At 48.5% G+C, this 20,677-nt stretch overlaps 1 protein-coding gene across 1 annotated transcript in view; it reads left to right on the forward strand.

Annotated features, from left to right (window-relative positions):
* Positions 1-7,557: 7,557 nt before the first annotated feature.
* Positions 7,558-20,677, forward strand: part of LOC104548959 (tumor protein 63-like) — a gene marked incomplete at both ends in the record, with an annotated part of 30,197 nt that continues 17,077 nt past the window's right edge. The window contains 2 exons of the mRNA XM_010195139.1: positions 7,558-7,686; positions 8,193-8,325. Of these exons, the coding sequence (XP_010193441.1) occupies positions 7,558-7,686; positions 8,193-8,325 (262 nt within the window). The remainder of the gene's footprint in view (positions 7,687-8,192; positions 8,326-20,677) is intronic.

Raw genomic sequence — 20,677 nt, forward strand, 5'->3', positions numbered from 1 at the left:
GAGACCTTGCAGCAGCCTTCCAATACCTGAAGGGACTACGAGAAAGCTGGGGAGGGACTTCTTACGAGGGCATGGAGTGATATGATGAGAAGTAACAGCTTTAAACTGGAAGAGGGGAGATTTAGATTAGGATATCAGGAAGGAATCCTGCCCTGTGAGGGTGATGAGGCCCTGGCCCAGGTTGCCCAGAGAAGCTGTGGGTGCCCCCTCCCTGGCAGTGCCCAAGGCCAGGTTGGACGGGGTTTGAGCAGCCTGGGCTGGTGGAGGTGTCCCTGCCCATGGTGGAAGTAGATGGTCTTTAAGATCCTTTCCTCAGGACTCTCTGATTCTGTAAGAGAGGTCTGGGTAAGTTTACAAGATGCTGAAGGAATCTTTTGAGGAAACAAAAAATAATTAGGGGTGACTTGCTCCAGCAATCAGGGGATGGTGCCTCTTGTGCTGGTGCAGTGATGAGCTGCCTGAAGCCTTAAGGACAAAGCAATGCTTCTGTTATGTGGAAGTGGTCGCTGCTGCAGGGCTGATAAAGCTGACACGTAGACAGCAGATGAGATGTAGACAGGAGATGCAGTGTGTTCCCGGGCGGTGGGGGGTACTGGATGCACTCTCAACTCCTTCTGCATCCAGAAGCCGTTCCCAGCAGTTTGCAGGGAGCAGGCCATGCAGTGCCCAAGCTGGGCACCCTCCCCATGGTAGTACTCGGAATACAGAGGGAGCCTTTTTCCCCTGAAAGAGCTCTGCTACCAGCACGAGGCCTAGGCCTGCGCTGCTATAACGGGCTTTGAGGGGCCGCCGCAAACGTTGCATCCACTGCAGGCATAGTCTTACTCAAGATGAAAGGAGATGATGAATGGAAAAAAAATCCCCCTTGTGTTTTGCAGCATGGTGAATTGGGAGGATCGTTCTGTGCAGCCAGTTTCACTTTCTTTGATACAGGTCACTGAAGGCCTGAGGAGAGAGCAACCAGAAAAGCTGAACCTTCCCTTGCTGCCCCTTTCCATTCAGCTGACACACACACACACACACACAAGTGTCATTTGCCGAGAGAATGGGAAGAAGCTAAGAGTCCTCCCCAGGCTGTCCTCAACAGAAGCTGTAGGACACTGGCAGTGTCACAGAGCCCTTCGCTGCTGTCCCTTCCTGTGTCCCCCTATCTCCTTGGCTGGTGGATACCTCTGGGATCAGGGTTTCTCTGTGCCACTGGGCCACTTTTCTCTCAGCTGCCCCTCCACATAACCCATGCTGCTGTCCACGTGTTTTTAGTGAAATAAATATCTGAAAACTGTGAGATCTGGAGGAAAAAAAAAGGATATTTGAGCCATAGGAGGGACTTATGTTCCGTCTCAAAAAAATCCTGTGTGTTGGTGTTTGTTATTCCCTTCCACACATGTCCATCAGTATTCTTCCAGAGATGTTTTCTAGGACTAACACATAGAAGCAGTGTTATATGGAAAGAAAAATCTGAAGGACTTAAAGAAGCTGCTAGAAGTCTAGATTTTAAAAAGCTAAATCTGAAAGCTGGGCTGGAAATTGAGAAGAGAATAAATCCTTGTGAGTGCAGTTCAGCAGGATCTGGCTCTGCCGGGATGGGAGTCAGTCTCTTTTGGGCTCACGTGAGCCAAGACCTTGGAATACGTCATCGGGCAGAAAAAGAAATGGGAAAACGCATCATTTCGGTGCAGTTCATGCTGGGAAGGGGAGGCTGCTGGTTGATGAAGCAGACACGGGTGTGCATTGCTGGCTGGGGGTGGCCGATGGGGACAGGCGTGCTCCAGGCTTCGGGGAATTCCAGATGACAGTGCCAGCCAGGCACACGCTTGTCCCGTGCTGCCAGGTCCCGCGTCCTCCTCCTCTCGCGCAGCTGTGAGCTCTGTTCGGTGGCGATGCTGGCAAATCCCTGCGGTGCTAAAATGCGGAGCGGGGGGAATTCCAGCAGGACGGGGGCTGCCAAGTTCCTCCAGTTTGAATGGCGGGGTCTGAAAAGGAGCCCCCTGCTCACTCCAGAACTCAAACCACAGCTAACACCAACATTCAGGCAATGAAGCATAACACTCATGAACTTTAAACCATGTGTTTACCACGGCTCTTGATGCATTCAAGGTGTAACCGGAGAAGGCAGGGACCAGCTCTTGGACTGGGACTGCTGGAGCTGCGGCTGCTGACTGCTCTGCTCAGTGACTCTCTTCTCTATCTGGCCCATACCCCATGACAGTTGAGGATTACTATACTCATTTATGCATTAATTAAGGGCTGTTAAGTGGTTAACTGCTGTAAGCACTCAGTAATATGGATCAGATTTTAGTCTGGGCAGCTGGGTTTGAATTGTGCTTCCACCCCAAGCTCTGAGCGTGGCTTAAAGCCGATCACAGCATTTCTGCAGCCTTCATTTTCATTCACCATTTTGGTGCCTGAAGATAAATGAAGTTGGGGGGTATTTTGCTCTAAGAAGCACGGTGCATATTCTACCTGAAGAAAATAAGGCCTATTTGAATTTCTGCATCTAGACAGCCAAAATCACCAGTTCCTTTTGGGACTCAGGTGGCCAAGGCTGTATTTCTGGCTGCACAACTGGCTTGCTGAGTAACCATGAGCGAGCCCATGACCTCCTGGTACCTCAGTTTTCCCACAGATAAAATGGGAGCAATCACACTGTCTTCCTTTGTAAAGCACTGGGAGAGCTATGAATAAAATAAGCCTTATCAGATGTCATTATTAATTAATTATTACTTAATCTTTGGGTTCATTTGTATAATGTGGAAGCGCTTTCTTCATAGGAGCAGATGTTCTTCTCTTTGCATCAAGGCTCACCAAGTACTCTGCTAGCAGGTCCTCTAGCGGAATATATATTGTGAAAAAACAGCAAAATCTGGAGCTTACAAAGAAAGATTTCTCTGTCCCCATCTGCTTGTCCACTGACTGGGGACTGCAGCCCCAGTAGGAGAACTGGAGGTACTTGTACCTCTTGAAACCCAACCAGAAGCTTCACTGAGATACCTTAGTCCTTTCTGGTTTCCCCATAAACTATATTATTAACCCAAGGTCAGTTCAGAGCATTGAAGCTCCAAGCCTGTTTTGGATGAAAACCCAAAGAAAACCACGCTATCTCCTGGTTGTGACAGCTTTTCTTCTTTCTGCTGGTCTCACCCATGCACTGTGGTGGTGCTTGGTCACACCTGATGAGGCATCAGTGAACACAGGTGGCATCTGCCTTTAAGATTTAAGCTCCAGAGGAGGGGCTGTGCATGCTCTGTAGCAGCCCCAGGCCTTGCCTGTCTCAGGAGCTCCTGCCTGTTCCCCTGCAGTAAGTCAGGCTTGAGGGTCTGGGTTTAGTCCTTGTTCAGAAAGGTTGTTTGCAGTTAAAAGTCACTTTTTGGGGTGAGAAGTGGTTGCTGTGTTGCAAGAGTTGAGGTTTCATAGTTTTCCATGGTTTTCTGGGGTGGAAAGTGGTTTGTTTGGGGGGTTTTGTTTGTTTGGTTTGGGTTGGTTTTTAGGTTGCTTTTCCTTAATGTATTTCATATGAAGGTAGGAAGGGGGAAAATGTGTTGAAGAGTGGAAAGCATGTGCTTAGAGGGAAGCAGAAATGTCTTGTTTTCTCTCTGGTTTGCCACCAGTTTATGTTGTGCTGGGACAAGCAGCCAGGGTTCGTTTTCAAACCCTCGGCTGCAGGGACAGGCAATAGCAGTGCAGATGGGCTAAGGCTCGTGCAAGGCAAGTGCTGTGCTTGCCAGGGCTTTTTCACTTGATGAAATGGGGTTTTTGGGTGAAGTTTGCCATTCCTAGGTCTCTGGGAGACTTTGACATTGAGTACTGTGGGTGTACAGGGGCATTGGGCTTGTTGCTGTAACTTGCAGAGCTCTCCCTCATCAGTGGGGTGGCAAATTGCATCAGCTGGGATGTGACCCTGCTTGGATGGGATGGGACAGGGCATTTTTGGGGAAGCAATCGGGAGGCAGCAGCACAATCAGAGGCTTCACAGGATGAATCTGAAAAAGTGCTTTCACCTGGACCATGGGCTGCTCTTGCTTTAGCAAAATAAATGGGATGGGGCAAAGCTGGTTCTCAGTGTGGTGCTGGCTGAAACCTGTGCTGGGATTCGGTGGTGCAGGAAACCCTGTGCTCTTGGTGAGGTGTTGCTTCTCAGCAGATTTAACTTGATATGTCTGTTAACTAATGATGTATTTCTTTAAAGGAGGGGGCTTGTTTGTGCAATGTCCTATTCAGTTTGCAGTTTGATGGGGGCTGTAAATCCCTCTTGTATCAACCTGGTGTGGTTGGTGCTTGTGGCAACTATTTCAGCAGGTAGTGCATGGAATTAAGCTTATCACTTGTGAACTTAAGGCAGAGGGCGAGCTAGACCAGATTTGCTGCCATGCTTTGTCCTGTCATAGTGGTTTGGTATAACAGGCTGTGTTTGGTCGTGTTATCTCCTATGATTCACTTTGGGATGAGTGGTTGTGGGTAAAAGCGATGGTTTTTTAAAATATCTGTTCAAATAGCTCCTACCAGCTGCTTTGCTTTTATTAACAATGCAAACTCCTGCTATCTTGTGATTAACTTGAGGCACTTGAGGATTATTTTCTGAAGCTAGAGCATTTGCTGCTGTGGGAAAAGACAATTAACTGGAGTAGTGAAGCCTATACATAGGTCTTGCTTAGGCTTTTGTTGTTATTTTCTTGTGGTAAGAGCAAACTTGGGCATTTGGGTATGCTGTTTAGTAGGCAGAGGCTGCTCCTCTGCTTGTTTAAGGTTTAGATTTTATTAAGATGATATGGAAGGAGATGGTTTATCTTGCATGCAGCTTTGGGCTGACCCGAAGCTGTTGGTTTTTTGCGGCTTGAGAGCTCTTGCCCACCTGAGAGCAGGATGCACCAAACTGAGCAAAATGCCATGTGCATTACCTCTGTGCTGCTGTAGCCTTCTCACAGGTGCCTGGCCAAGGCTGAGCACCTAATCCTGCAGCATCCTTTGGAAATAGAGCTCTGCAGGTAGTCAAGGTGTTGCAGGGAGTGTTGAAGGAGTGTCTCCCATTTTGCTCCTGTGAAAGCATTAACCAGGGAGCTTCTTTGGCTTGGTACAGGAACACGTGCGGTTTTGGCTATCGGGTAAAATCTGGTAATGCGTTTTCTTAGAAACTGTAATCCAGGAGCTAGTTTGGGTACAAGGATAAAGATGACACAGGTGGAAAATGCCTCTGGAGAAATTTGGAATTGTGTTTAGGGGATGCGTGGGTTTTGTCCTTCACTAATGTGACTCTTTCCATCAACTCTGTTGGCTTCAGAGATGTAGAACAGCAAACCTGGTTTTATCAGGTTTTTTTTTATCAGCTTCTGCTTGGTTGGGCCAGGTTTATGAGAAGCAAATCCTGCTTTGCTGCTGAATGGCACCACCAGGCTGAACTGGACGCTTTGCCCTCCTGAGACCCAGGGGTCTGTGTGGCTGTGAACCAAAGCTGGGGCACATCATGGCATGCAGGAACCTCATTGCAATGAGCTTTTTTGAAGGAAAGGAGGTATCTGAGGAAAGTCTGTTTTGTATTAGCTCTTTTTGGTGAAGTTCGTTCCTGCATAAACAGTAATGAGCTGGTGTGCATGGTGGTTGTTGTAACCCTTGCACTGAATGCCTAAAAAGTGGTTTTTAACTAAGGGCAGTTGTTGTAGGTGGCAAATAACTTTAAAGTGGGTGCTTTGGTGGTCTGGGAGAACCCATTGTGGCGTTTCTCTGCCTGTTTGGGGGTTCAGGACTGGGTGCAGGGTATCAACCCCTGGGGTCTGTGGGTTTAGGGGTAGAGTGGGTTGGAAAGCACATGCTCCCCATTGCTCACCTCCAGATCTCGTGGTAGCACTGGTTCTCTGTTTATAGAGCAGGTTTAAGGCCAGATCTGCTCTTCTGGGTTTCAGTGCAGTGCTCTTGAAAGTGCTTTACCAGACTGAAAGCTCGAAAAGAGTAATTTCGGGTGCTCTGTGGGATAACTGTTGCTCTCAGAGGACTCATGGTGACTTCTTCGCATGCAGTGTGAGTGCGTGCTCGCATCTGTGAGATGGAGCTATCAGCTGTGACACTTCTGAATTTTATTTTTGTCCCTGGCTGTTGTGAACTTTTAAAGAACGTGGGGGATTTTTGTTAATCACAAAAAGGATGAGCTACTGCAGTGGTGCTTTCACCTATTTTGAGGCATGCTCAGCTCTGGGGGCTGAAACCACTCTGATTCCCATTAGTTTAGGAAAACTGTCAGCTTTTTGCTGCCCGCAGAACTGCACGTTCTTTGGAGAGGTGAGGAAAGCCCTGCTCTCTGCAGGCCTGAGTCATCCTCCAAACACAAGAGGCCACAGAAATTCGGTAAAGAGAGCCAGGTCCCTCTCTGACAGCAGCCAGAAATAGATGCTTCAGGAAAAGCTAGTCATAAAAAACAATTATAGTGTAGTCCTCCCTCTGAAACAGTATTTCTTAATTTTATGGCTTAATAAATTAGGATCTTCCATGCAATTTGTTTAGACTGTTGTGTTAAACAGCATCAAAATGTGCCAAACCAGATGTTGGTCTAATTCTTCTGGGGATCCATTTATAAGCATGGCTCTTGCCACAGCCATTCACTTAAATTGTGTCGAAACAACTCTTATATTAAAATTTTGTATCCTTGTATCAGAACAGAGAGCCACCTGCCTCGTCCTCCAATTAACTTGAACCAAGAGCTTTTTTGCCAACTGCAAATATACTCCAGGAATTCCTCCCGCCCCCCCTTACATCCCTGCAGCCGTTGAGTATTTTGACACGGGCGTAAAAGCTGCTGTGTTTGAATTTAGAAATTGGGCAGTGGGATGAGAATGTGCAGCTGTGGAAGGGCGCGAGTGCTCCGGCCTCATCACTGCTCCTCTTGGGCCCACCTATTTCTGTGAGGCTTGGGGGAGCTTAAGGGGATAAAAATGGCCAAGGTAATTAGCGGATCTGGCAGAAATCAGTTGGTCAGGGTCAGAAATTATTGGAGGCGAGAAGGTGGTAGACAAGCAGGCATAATCTGGTGTCATGGAACTTATTTCCATAGAAAATCAAGCAGAAAGAAGATTTTTTTAAAATTTTTTTTAAAAAAAAATACTTATTTTAATCCAAGCCCTTAGTAGCAGTGGTTGAGTGTAGAAGTCACCTAAATTTTCCAAGGGCATCCGACCTAGGGAGGTAGCCAGCCAGAGAGAGTGGCATCGCACATCACCTAGGTGTGCTACCTGCTCTAAATGGAAAGTTCATTATTTGGGGGTGAAAGGGAAGGTGTGGGGGGGGTTTCAGTGTGTTTTTGTTTTGTTTTGGATTTTTTTTGCCTCCCAGTGGACTCCACGGGGTATTTTATTGGGAAGGGTGCTGTCTAAATACAGCATCTACAGCAGTGAGGAATGCATGTTGTACAGTTGTGAATGTCCCAGGCATTCAGCGTCTCTCCTTTTTCACACAATAGCATCTATTTATGGGTTTTCATCGAGTTGGGCTCATGTATTCAACATTATCTTTCTCTGTGTGTTTTCTTTTTTCTTTTTTCCTTTTTTCTTTTTTTTTTTGCTTTTGTTTTTTAAGGTTTGTAGAAACTCCGAGCCACTTCTCCTGGAAGGAGAGTTACTACCGGTCGGCCATGTCCCAGAGCTCTCAGCCCAGGGAGTTCCTTAGCCCAGAGGTGCTCCAGCATATCTGGGATTTCCTGGAACAGTAAGTAGCCCTTATGTGAAACCTGTGGAGAAAAAGGCATTTTGGGACAGGAATTGGGTTGGAAGGGATGTGTAAGGATCATCTAGGATGCCGCTGTAATCCCCTTTCCTGATGTCAGAGTGGGAGAGGAGGTGGAGAAGGCTCAGAGTTCACTCTGTCAGGTCCTTGAAGGAGATAAAACCGACTCTGTTCCCATTCCTGACTTGCCATGACTGATGCTGGGGCAGTTACTGCTATAAATCCTCTGTGAATTCTGTCTTTTTGATTTAACTCCTGTGCTAAACCCTCATTTTTCTGGTCAGGCAAGCGAAATGTCGCTCCAGGCCCTGTCCTGTTCAGGGCCTGCTGTCAATGCAGTGGGTGATGAGGTTCACTGGTCATTACTTACTCTGTCCTCAGACTGGTTTGTGGTTGTGCTGAAGTCCTAGGTGACACCCCAGCATGTGGTGGGTGGGAGGAAAACAAAATTTGGCCAACTTTAACTGCGTTAACTCTGTTCTTTTCAGGCCAATATGCTCAGTTCAGCCGATCGATCTGAACTTCATCGATAGCCCATCTGAAAATGGCCCTACAAATAAAATTGAGATCAGCATGGACTGCGTCCGGGTGCAGGATACGGAGCTGAACGACCCAATGTGGGTGAGTAGTGAGAACTTCCTTAACCTCTGGGGACGGATGAGGAGTTTTTGCAAGAGCTGCTCTTGCTGCGTTGCCCTGAGATCATCTTCCCCCTCATGGTGAAGGAGCTGTGGCCACTGCCTCTGCCCAGGGACGTTTCTTCTTGCTCTGCCTGTTGTGTCCCATCTACAGAAGCTGGTGTTGGGAGCATGGCACTGCCAAGTGGCCATGGTGGTGATGAACAGCAGTCTTTGTGGCCTCAGGGTTAAAATAGTTGGTATTCTGGGCACAGTTTCAGTGTTGCTGACCAAGGGCTGGGGATTGAGGTTGTTCTTCAGTGGTTCTTCCCTTGAAGGTTATTTAGGCATGAAAACTTGGTTTCACACCATGGTGGGTTGTTTTGGGGTTTTTTTCCCTGCTGGCATATCTAGATAGGCGAAGCCAGAGTTTTTTGTAACATGGCTTGGCTGTGGGTGTCTCACCAGTGTGGCTCAAGGCTGGAATGCAGATGAGACACTGGTGGATACTGGTTCATTGCCTTTGGCACAAACTGACCAGCTCTTTCTTAGCAGTAGCTCTGGTGAAGAACCCAGCTGCTATTGCAGGCTGGAGCAGGAGGGATTTCAGAAGCTTGAGCTGTTTGTGTCCTGATTCTGTTCTTCTGGGCTTTGTGTGCTTTGGGCTGAAAACCACATATGACTTGAAATTTTGTTGGTTTCTGTTAATTTTCTTGTTCCTTCATGTTTCCATCCTGAGGATCTGTGTTGGTTATTTCCCTGGCTAATCAACCACTGGTTCTAATGTGTTGGAGTCTACATCCTGGCAGTGTTTGTAACCTAGAGGATGGCATCTGCAAGGAAAGAGCTCGCGGGTTCCCAGTGACCTGTTACCACCTCTCAGGTCTGGCTGCTGGGGATGCTGTGCTGCTTTCCCATTTCCTTGCAGATTTGCAAAGGGTAAAAAGGCCACTATGGGGTTGAGGATGTGCTCAGCTGATGTGGTGAGGCTATTCCATGTGCACAAGGAGAGCTGGCTGATGTCATATCTGGTTATCTTTTGATTCTGCATTCAGGTTGGGCACAGTGGGGTTATGTGGTCTGCAAGCACCTGGATCTGAAAAGGCCACTTCACAGCACTTTTTCCAACACTGTAGCACAGTTCCAGTAAAATGATGTCTCTTCAATAGCTAGTCCAAAAAGATTCTCTGTGTTTAGAGGGGCTCCTACTCTTCACAATAGGTGGTAATGCTCTGTTTGAACTATGCCTGCTTAAAAAAAAAAAAATAAATCTCCAGCAGTTTAAAGGGCATCAGCAGAACCTTTGTTCCTTTCATGCCCAAAGCTGGCCTTGCTGCACTGAGTGCTAGCAAAGCCTCCCCATCTCCAGTTCCTCTGGGTGCGCTGCTCTGTGGCAGCTTTCAGGCTCACTTGGGGCCCTTGTTCAGCATCTCCCTCTCCTGTCTGTGGTGCAGTGAAACATCAGTGGCAAATCCTTCCTCTTGTCCTCTCTGAGCACCGGGGCTGGCAGCTTTTGCTGTGCAATTACTGCTTGCTTCTGATGGGTTTGGTCCCAGCCTTGCAGGAGGCATTTCTGGAGAGGCCGAGCTGCACGGTGACTCCTTTAAGAAGCGTGTTTTACTGATGCAACAAGCCAAAGGGGGAGCAGGGAAATTCCATCCCATCCTCACCCTTGCGGTACTGCTCACAGTACATTAATGTATGTACATTAATAAATGTTCCAGTTTGTCTCCAGTGGAAGACAGCACCTTCGCTCAGTCGAGCGCTGCACAAAAGCCTTTACAAAGCAAAATATGCGTTGCAAACCTGTGCAAACAGCCCGTCTTTTAAAAGGAGGAAAGCTCTTTTTTACTCCCCTTACCGCCACCACCACCTCCCTATAAATTTGCAAACATCCCTGACAGGTGACAACTCCCCCTCGCCGAGCAGTCCCTGTTTGCTTTGCCGTTCCTGGGGCTCGCAGCTTGCCTTGGCAGAGAATGTGTAGCCCGGGGCGAGGTGTTTGCTGTTTGTCGGCTTTAATCTGAAATACCTTACAACCCTCTTCCCCTCCAGCTCCTCTTTTCCCTTTGGATGGCTTCGGGGCAGGAGCTCCCCTTGCACCTGTCTGTGCCGTAACCCCAGACACACGGTGCTGCACGCAGCCGGTCGCGGCGCGGGGTTGCAGAGGGCAGATCAACACGGAGGAATGCGGCAGAAGCGGAGGGGCCCTGGGAGATGCACAGCGAGATCAAGGCAGAGTGCTTTTTATTATTAGATTTGTTTTATGGAGGGGAAAGAAAACCCAACGAAATGAGGCCGACTCTTCTCAAAAATGTGCTGCTGTGGGAGATGTAAATAGGCGCAAAGCAATTAAGAGTGGTTTATTTAAAGCAATCATCCTTACCTGGACTTTAAGGCAACCCCAATCAGCCTTCAAAATAAGCATTGAACTTCCTTGAGACTTACAGCTGGAAAGTGAAACTTTCAGCCTTAAAAAGATGCCTAACCTTGATCCCAAGGTTAAAAAATTCCCTGTGATTTTTCTTTTTAATTATTATTTAATTATTTGGTGGGTACAGTTGCTTGTTTACAGCAGGGCTGACAGTGGCGATGGAGCTGCAGTGTTAAGGGCGGTGCCTGGAGAAACTGTCCCACCTGTGGGAAAATGAGCACAAGTCCTGCCATGCTGGACACCCATCAGTTGTGTTGCTTGCCTTGCATCCCAAATGCAACTGTGTGGGGAGAGAGCTGGAGGAGGGGATGGGGTGACACAGAAACTCATTTGGCTCAGCATGAGACAGAGCCATAGCTCAGGACTTTGACTTTTTTTTTTAAAGAAGAAATACTCCTCTCCTCGTGTCCCGTGTCAGGAAGGGTAAGAGAAGCTGGTGATCAGCACTACCTTGGGATGCAAAGGGCTGCAGAGGACAGGAAGGAGGAGGTTTGTGGGTCTGGTGTGATGTTAGGCAGTCAGCAGCCTTCCCCAGCCTTGTGACCAGCTCTTTTGCAATGTCCTGAGTGGCCTGGCTGTGCCCCTTCCTCTCCCATGGCCTTAACCACAGGCGGGCTGGGAAGTCCCAGCAGGGATCTGCCTTTTTGCAGTCAAAGTGAGGGGTTGGTGGTCCCTGCAGAGAACATTCAGTCTTTGCCATGGCCTTGTTGTGGGAAGGAGCTGCAGGTGGACAGGACGGTAAGTTGAATGGTTCTCCTTGTAGCCCATCTGCTATTTGTTAGGCTTTGCCAAAAAAGGTGCTCCCCAGCCCCTTCCTGACCGAGGATGTCACCAGCAATGGTAGGGTCTGTGGGAGGGTGGTGGTCAGCATCCAAGAGGAATGCTGGTCTTAAAGGCTGTACCTTGCGGTGCTGGAAACCAGGTGATCTTATGTAGAGATTGTTTTTGTGACTGTTTAAATGCCCTGGAGCTATGCTATGGGGTGTGTGTCTGGGGGGTGGATCTGGGGACATCTCTCTAGGAACAAGCCTGTGGTGGTGCAATAACCCCTGCATTGTGCTGGTGGTGTGCTGTCAGCCTGCCACACCAGCTGCAGAACTGCTGTCCTTCCCCATCCCTCTGAAGTCCTTTAAACTGCTAAAAGATGCTAGTCTGGACCCAAACAAAGCTGCTTTGGGTGAAGGACCTCAGCTCCTGATAAAACTGTTATTTGAGGGGCCTGTGGAGTCTCCTGGGTCTCCTGCCACCATCCTGGCAGTGTGGCCAGGGCTCTGGGGACCTGGAGGCAGGAGCAGGAGTGCCGCATCCCAAATGATGGAGCAGCTCGTCCCCCTCCCCCTGTACATACCTTCCTTTCATGCCCCTGAGCGAGCGGAGCCGTCCTCCCGCAGCCCCTTGCCGAACCAGTTCAGTGAAATGCCTTTCCCCAGACAGTCGCCTGGTCGGAGTTTTCTTAACCTGGATCTGTCCCTCCCTACAAAAGGGAGAGAGAATTCCTTGCCTTTATTTATCTATTTATTTACTTGTTACTGTCCTTCTTCATCTTCTGCAAATCATGGTGGGGGTTTGCTATGTGTGGCTTGGTTGGGTGCTGCCCTGGGCATAGTGGTGTGGGTGCTTCATGACAGGGCTGCGTCCTTTTTGAGTTTGGGGTGCCCTAAGTATGGTGGCTACAGAAATTTTGGAGGTGCAATGTATGTTTTGTAGCTTGAAAAGTGACAACTTCAGCTCTGTGACTTTGCTGTTCTTTATACACAGAGGTGGAAGAAACACTGGGTTGTAGGATGCAGCCCACGTAGGATGTGGAGGTGTTCAGGCTCTCAGCCCTCGCACCAGTGGCACATCTCAGAGCTGGTATTTGATGCTTCCCTGTGGGAACAAGACACATTTCCCAGGATTAAGCTGCTGTAGGCCCATGGAGGAGCCACCCCAGCCACCTTATGCCACAGCCCAGTGGGCTGGAGAGGAGTGGGGTTGAGGCCCCTGCAAAGCCACGCTGGCCCAAAGTGGCCATGGGAGCTGGTAGATATCTCTCTGCATGCTTTCAGCCTTAGCACTGTGTAAATAAGTTCAGTAATTCATATTTGGTGGCCATGCACTGAATTCCTGGGTCCCCAGGAGCCTATCGCCTGTGCAAGCTGTGGCTGGGGTCAAGCAAGCAAAAATACAGTGGACAGACATGAAAAACCAACCCAGTGTCCAGAAGGACATCTGTTGTGTCCTGTTCAATGCTGCAGTATTAAAGTGCAGGCTTTTAACTTTTAATTGCTCCCTTTAAAGTGTTTTGCTTGGTCAGGGGCTGATGAATTCCCATTTTGTTGGGAAAAGGGTTTTGCAGCTGGAGGATCAGGCTGATTCGATAGGAATATGCACGAAGTGAGTTGTGCGGCTCCGTCTCCGTGCCTGAGCATTCCTGGATTGACTGTAGGAAGGACTTTGTACGGCACAAGGACGTGATCAAAGCTTTTATTACTGTCTGGTTTGTGCTTGAGAGAGTTCGAGCTTTGCCAAGTTTCTCCTCTTTGTGGGTATTTGCTCGCTCCGTAGCTGCGCAGAGAAACTTGAAATTATGCAAAGGCATTTCCATAATGAGCAAAAGTCTTACTCTGCTGGAAGTTTCCCTCCAGCACCTCTCGTGTTTGCAGCTGAACTCAGAAGCTCTCCCAATTTAGGCTCGGCGTTATAATCTTGCAGAATGTTTAATCTTCTGCAGTGTGGGTCTCTCCAAGTGATCTAATCGTGACGCTTAGGGCTGCAGATCCAGAAATGGTCGATCCTTTCGGACAGAGAATGCATTTGTATATTCAGTTTGGCCAAAGCTCGAAGACGTCTCTTGTTCTGTGTGTAGCAGGGCTCTAAAGGCATATTTCTGTTTCTTTAAAATAGTTTTTCCTGTGCTGTTTTGCTCTGGCTCTGGCTGCAGACCAGGGCTGGCTGCATTTCTTGTCGTAGGAACGCAGCCAGGTGATGAGCACAGTCACACCACGTGTTCTGTTTCATAATGCCACTTCCCTGCATTCTCAGTGGGACTGAAGAAAACCAATGGGCGATCTCTCTGCTCTGCTGTAAGTCATTTTGGAAGCGTATTTAAAATTCCTTCAAATATTTCTTTAAATATTCAGGACAATCGCAAGTCCTGTCATCTGCCTACGTGCAAATACCCCCGGAAAAAAAAGCAGCAGTTGCTTCAGAAAACACCTTCCCCAGCAGTTAGGCCTGCCTCCAAATATATCCGAGTTCTGCACATGCTCCCTGCTGAAGTGTGGAGCAATAGTGAGTTAGTGCTTATTTTACATCTTTAAAAGGCCTGCGCCGACACTTAATTAAAAGGGATCTTGATCTCGGAGTAACACACCGCAGGCGCTTTTGCCTCTGGAGCAAGTTTAAGGCTTAAGCTGCCTTGCTGGGAACTTCACTGTCTGCCTCTATTTGATAGGATCCTTTTCTTTCTTTAAACTATAAAATACTTCTTATATTACTTGGGAACACTTGGTTGGGTTGGAGCCCGTAAGCAGTAAAACCCTTGGGCAGAGCTGGTGTTTCAGCAAGCTGCCACCACCAGGAGTGGGGTGGCTGTCCCCAAAGTTCACATTCCTCTGGACTTTTTTATTTTTGGGGGTTATTTTTAAAGCTAATTGGTCACAGGAGGGAAATGAGGCCTTTCTCTCTCGTTAGCTGGAATTGGGTGATGAATTGAACCATCTATATCCAGCTGAATGAAAACCTCACTGAGCTTTGCGGTACCCCTCTTTTCTCTTGCATTAATTCGGATTCGTGCTTTGAAGAAAGCCTTGTGCATCCAGAGTCTCTCTACATACGCTGCTTTGTGGTTCTGCAGAACCTGCCATAGTCCTGTCAATAACTATTATTTTTTTCCTCCAGTATTTTACAAGGCCAGTTTTGGACCAGGTAATGTTTTTCCTCTGAGTGTCTCTACCAACTGCTTTCCACCTTGCTGATTTGATAGCGTGTAAATTAACGAGGAGTGAGTTGTCGGGCAGTCACGGAAAATTAAATCAATCTCTGTGAAGCGCAGATTAAGGAGTGGTTTGTGCCTGTGTTAGTTCGCTCACTGCCAAGCAAACCCTTTGCTAATCAGCATCTGAATTTGCAGGAAACTAATGAATGTTCAAAGGAGTTTTCAGTAACGAGCGTGACTATGTTGGCTCTAAAAACATGCGTTTTTATTTGGGGTCATGGCAATGCACTCATGTGAGAAGTGTGAGTGGCCATCAGTTGCAGGGCCAGGGTTTAACCAGAGGTTTGAGAGACTGTTCTCAAATTATTGTACACTGATAACTTATTTTATTAATTAATATTGAGTTATTGTCTAAGGCCTTGGGTGGGAAGGGGTTGGCAGCGTAGCAGAGGGTGGCTGAAAAGAGCTGCTGTGATGGTACGCTCAAGAGCTGTGTGTTTCAGAGCACTCTGTAGTTTATGCAAGATAAGGAAAGAATAACACTTTCCCCTCAGCTGCTTGTGCAAGAACAAACCTGGTCTGTCAACAATTTGCTCCTCTCTTGTAATTAAAAACAAAGGCTTTGTGATCTGTCACTATCTCTGCTGTTCCCTTTCCTTGGCTGGAGCCCTCCTCTCATGCTGGGATGCAGGTTTGGAGGGATGGGACTGCTCAGGAGCCATTCTCATCAACTTTCTGGTGTAATTTTATCATCTTTTTGCAGAATATTTAACTAGTGTGTTGGGGGAAGGTCAAGCGTGTGGCGTTTAGCATCCAAAGGTCCTTGCCAGGCAGAAATGTGGTTTTTGTTGAGGGCTGTTTCTCCAACAAGGGAGCTGCTGATGGCTGAGGCTTGGACCTTGTGATTCCCTGGTTGTGTCCCTGTGCTTGGCTGTCTGCTGACCTCTGGTTTTGGGCCGATCAGTGCAAGTGTCTGCTGGCAGTGGTTTTGCAGGCTAATGAGCTGCTTTGCGAAGATCTCTATGTCCAGACCATTGTTTCCTTTTATCTTGAAGCAATTTTAGTTAAAATAATGGATTTTTAATGAGAGTTACTAGGGTACAAAAAAAGTGGGGGGAAAAAAAATCAGATAAAAGGAGCATCAGGAATAAACAGACCACACTTCGATGGTAAATCATCCATATGCTTAGTGTCCATCCTGCACTGTCGTACCCCAGCTGTGAGAAGTGAGTCCCTGCTGGCATTTTGGTGGGAATAACCTCCCTTGATGGGGTTGGTTGGAGGGATTTTGGTTGTGCAGACGGGTAGGAAAGGTTTGGGGCCTTGCATCATCTTGGCTGGAGAACCCAATCTCTCCAGAGCAGTGCCTTGTTCTCATTAAATGGAGCTCGGCAGCCGGAGGGCAGCGTCCCCGGGGGCTGCGTGCACCCTTCCTAAACCGATATTGCACTGTGGTTGTGAAGGGAACTGGTTTTGTTTCCCAACCGCTCCCCGCGCAGAGCGTTATCTCCTGACATGATGCTATTAACTCTCTAATTAGCCCCGGGGGTGTTCTGGGACAGATAACGAGGCCGTAGGAGCTCAAACAGGCGGCGTGCGCAGATGTTTACCCAGGGTCGGAGGGCAGGGCTGTTGTGACAGGCGATGGCCCTGGGGAGGCCACGCTCCTTGGGGGAATGAGAAGACGACTTGAGAGCCCCTGTCTCTTACAATGGGGGAAAAAAATGCAGTCTGAGGTCCTTGGAAGAAAGGATTGAGCCTCTGTACTAAGTGCTTGCAGTCAGAGCGTTTTTCTGGCTTGGAGGCTCATACATTTGAGTGCTTTCCAGAGGAAGTTTTGGGCATCAGACCCATCCCATGGTGGGGAAGCCAGGAGGGCGTTGGGTTTTTGCTGGCTTTACCCCACAGCAGTTAACCCTGTCAAACCCGGGCATGTCTGTCCCTCCTCTCTGTAGAGATGAGCAGTGTTTGGAGCAGCCTGCCCAGGATGTGCACTGGGCCATACCCCATCAGCAGCATCTGTTTGTTTTGCCTTCCCACAGATGACACTTTGCTTTTTGAAAGGAGAAAGCCCCCATTTCAGTATGTGCTGGGTTGTCTTTCCCCTCTTCCTTGTGGCTTGAGCAACAAAGAGCAGCTCTTCATTTTCAGGAAGGGAGGGTGAGTTCTATGTTTTGTTTTTTTAAAAAAGATCTCCTTTTTGCTCTGTCAACGTGGCTGCGTGCTATTGCAGCCTATCACTTCTGTTCATGTCAAGCCTTCATGGGAAAGGCTCCCAAAGCCAGTTGTCGGAGCCTCATTTTTTGAGCATTCAGCGGTTATTCAGATGTAACAACAAAAACCCAAACCTTACTTTCTGTTTTTTCCCTCCTCCCTCTGTTATCTCAGCCCTAATTTGTAGACATTTCCGAGCTGAGCGGATGTCCCACTCCGTGGTGACACAGTTGATCCAGAGTGAAGAGGTCTGAGCAGCTTTGGGGTTTTTTTTGCTTTGATCCTCAGGAAATTCTGCACTAACCACCCTAATGTGAAGGCAGGTGCACGCACACCCTGCACCCCCCAATCTTTAGTTAACAACTGTGGCAATGGCATTTTTAATTGGTGTGATTTAGGACGCTCACCTTGTGTCCTGGAAGGGTTATTGACAGCTCACAAGTGGCACCGGTGAGAGTGGCTGGGACGAACCATACAACAGCACAGGGAAAACACTAAGTTTCTTCAAAAAAAAAACCCCAAATCAGCAGTTTGACTTGGCCTGTGCCTCATTTTTGAAACGTAGGGGTCTCGTTTGTGTATTATTTTGAGTTTTCTTCAACATAGCAGCAGGAGCCACAAAGTGTTGCCAGAAGCTCTCTGGAGTATCTGACTCAGATCTGGGAGGGCTGCAGCTGAAACTCTCAAATCGAGCGAGCAATCATTTTTGGTTTCAATTATTATTTTTAGTTTCCTGAAGGATTGGAGGTTACTTGCTTTAAGGAGATTGCCTTTTCTGAGGCTGAGCTGCTTTGTTTTGGGGTTGTTTTTTTTAAAGTTCAATCCAACTGAGCATCCAAAGCATAAAATGCCAGGCTTTGCACAACTCCTGATGCTTTGGGTTGATTTCTTTATATTTTTTTTGGTTTCTTTTCCTGCGTGGAGGTGGGGGAGAACTTGTTGGACTAGAAAAATGGAGTTAAACCTTGTTCATCTGGCCTTAGTATGAAATAATTATCCTTAATATGTGAAGGGAGGGCCTTTGTTTGAATTTGTGTTTTCTGTTCAGGCTAATTGGTGTCGTAAGGGATAATTTTTATCTCAAAGATGGTCTTGCCATGAATTTTGGCCATCCTGGTTGCCACAGACCCGATGTTTGTGTTTCCCTTGGAGACCTGTCTAGACACCTCAGATAAATGACAGCTGTCACCATCCCATTAGTGAGTGTGCTATTTGGGGGACATCCCTTTGGTTTTGTGACTTGGTCATTTAAAGCACACGCTATTTCGGGGAGCCACATTTCCCTCCAAGAGATGCTGCTTCGCCGCTCTTAGGTTGTTGGAGATTTATCTACGTGAGACTTTTCCGCCTGCAAAACCCCTGCCAGAGTGGCGGTGGCCTCCTCTGTGCCACTTGTGACTGCTTTGCAAAAAGCCACTTGTCCAGCATCCACTTCAAGGTGACCACGCAGGCTGATGCCCCAAACCCTGAGCCAAGTTGGGGCTGCGTGCATGGAGGGGAAGGATTTGTGCTGACACCTCTGTTTATTCACACCATATACACTTCTCGTGTTTGACATGCAGATCTGGTTGGATAAATGTCTATGTATATCTCTGTGTAGCGCATCTGGGTGTTGCTTCACCCACAACCACCTCCAGCCACCTGTGGGACAGGAGATAGCAGATACCCAACACAACAGCGCTGCATTAATGACTTGGAAAAGGAGGATCTTCTGGCTTTCACAGCTCAGCTACTAAAAGAGGCTTTTCAAATGAGATAGGGACATCTATCTGTGTACCTTCTCCTCCTCTTTTCTCCCCCACCATAACTTTTGAACCTATGGGCCAATATCAAAAACTTTACTACGGTATTCAAGGGTCAAAATGGTCCTTGGTGCACAGCATAACTTCTCCTCACTATTGGCACGAAATCCACAGGTGATGTCCAGCTCCATGCAAGCTTTGCAGTGGTGCTGTGAAATGACCAGTGTGGCTAACGGTGCCACGGCTGCTCCCTGCAGACATCACCTGTATCTCCAGTTTGGTGCCTGTGTGGCTTTTTTGGCTTGGCCCCATCTTGGGTGTGATCAGGAGAGCACACCAGGCGGTGCCAGAGAAGATGGAGAGGGGTGCAGCAGCGGTCTCCCGAGCTGTTCCTGTGATGCAGGAAACCTGTGGTGTGCTCAGCAGGCCCTGGGTGGGATTTTAGGAGCGCTGGAGGTACCCGTGGCCCCAGCCTGGGCTGGGATGTTGCTGCTGCTGGTGGTGGGTAGGGCTCTGTGCTCCTCCCCGCAGCCCGTTTCTGGAAGCACCTCCTTATGTTGTGCTCTGTTGTAGGTTCCTGTGTGAAGATGGTTTTTCTGCAGCATTTTTCGTGGCAGTTTTGGGAATGTCTCTGCCTGGGGAGAGGCTGGTGTGAGCTCATGGCGTCCTTTAATCTGCAGATGGGCAGGAGGTCGGTGGTGGCTCCTGGGGATCGGCTGGGACCTTGTTCCACCTCCCTGTGACCCCGAAGTCCTCTCCCCCTGTGCCCAGAGGTTCAACGATGCCCAAAGGCAAGGGTGTTGACATGGGGAGGAGCTGCAGCTCCTGGGCAGGTTTTTGGGAGGCGCTGGGGCCACGGGTGGGCTGCAGCTCTGCCAGGGACCCCCGCAATTCCCCCACCCTTCGGTCCCTCACCACCCGCCGTGGGAGGTTTGGTGCTGGCTGGTCAGCAAAGCCCCATGCTGGGTCCTCAAACACCGGTCTGAAGCGCTGTCCTTAGGTGGGGAGGGCAGGCGGGCATGCTCTGATCTGGATGTTAGGTTTCCTCTCTCTCTCCCCCCCCTTCCCCACCTCTTTAAAAAGGTGTTTGGTTTCCCCTGGCTCGATGGCACTCACCCTGCGCTTTGGGAGCCGGCAGACCCAGCCAGCTTTTGTTCTTGCCATGCATCCTGCAGGATGGAAGAAGACCCCTTCGGTGGGGTTCAGGGGTCTCCGCTCAGGATGCTGGGGCAGGATTGGGCATTTTGGCTGCTCTTTAGGAATAAAACCCCAGTGGGGCTGTGCTGATCCGCCTGTCGGCTCCCTCTGCTCTCCCACAGACCGGGTCTCGGCTGAGTGCTTCCCCGTCTGCTGTTTCCAAACCTGTGGGCGCAGCGTCCAGGTGGTTTTTACTGAGCAGTGCCCAGCAGCTTCTCCCACCTATTATTCCAAAATCACAAGTCCCTTTGGATGAATCGCTTCTTCTATTTTTTTTAACATTTCCTGTTCTAAGTGAGATTATTTTAAGACATTACAGTGACGTGAGTTAGAAGCGATTGCAAAGGAGGAAACAAAATAAAAATAGTATCTGGAGTGTATCCTGGAGAGTATCAGGACCTGTGAGCACGGGTGAAAGGACGCAGATGTCAGTGTGCAGCTGGATTACAGGGCATTAATGGGCAATTGCTCCTCAGAAAGACCTGGGGGGTTTTGTCCCAAACCCGCATGCTGCAGAAGGCAAACTCGGCTGTGTTACTGCACTGCCGGTGTCGAGCATCGCCGCTCCATCCCTTGTGAACATTTTGGGCTTGGGAAGCAGCAAAGCCTGAAGAAAACCTGGGAATCTTCTCTGAAAATAAATAAACAGGAGAAGTTTGCTCCTTTGGAGCAACTCCATGGCTGTCTTTAGAGTTCCCAAACTCGTGGATAAGTGACAGAGGATAGTTACAGTTTCCTTTCTTTTCTCTCTCTTTTTTTGTGTTTCCCCCCCCTTCCCTTCCCTTTGCTTTTTAGAGATTGGTGATAAGGAATTCTAACTACTTAATGAGCTGGGAGAGGCCTCTCTCCA

The sequence above is a fragment of the Mesitornis unicolor genome, unplaced genomic scaffold (assembly GCF_000695765.1).
Source record: "Mesitornis unicolor isolate BGI_N332 unplaced genomic scaffold, ASM69576v1 scaffold4252, whole genome shotgun sequence".
Taxonomy (NCBI): Eukaryota; Metazoa; Chordata; class Aves; order Mesitornithiformes; family Mesitornithidae; genus Mesitornis; species Mesitornis unicolor.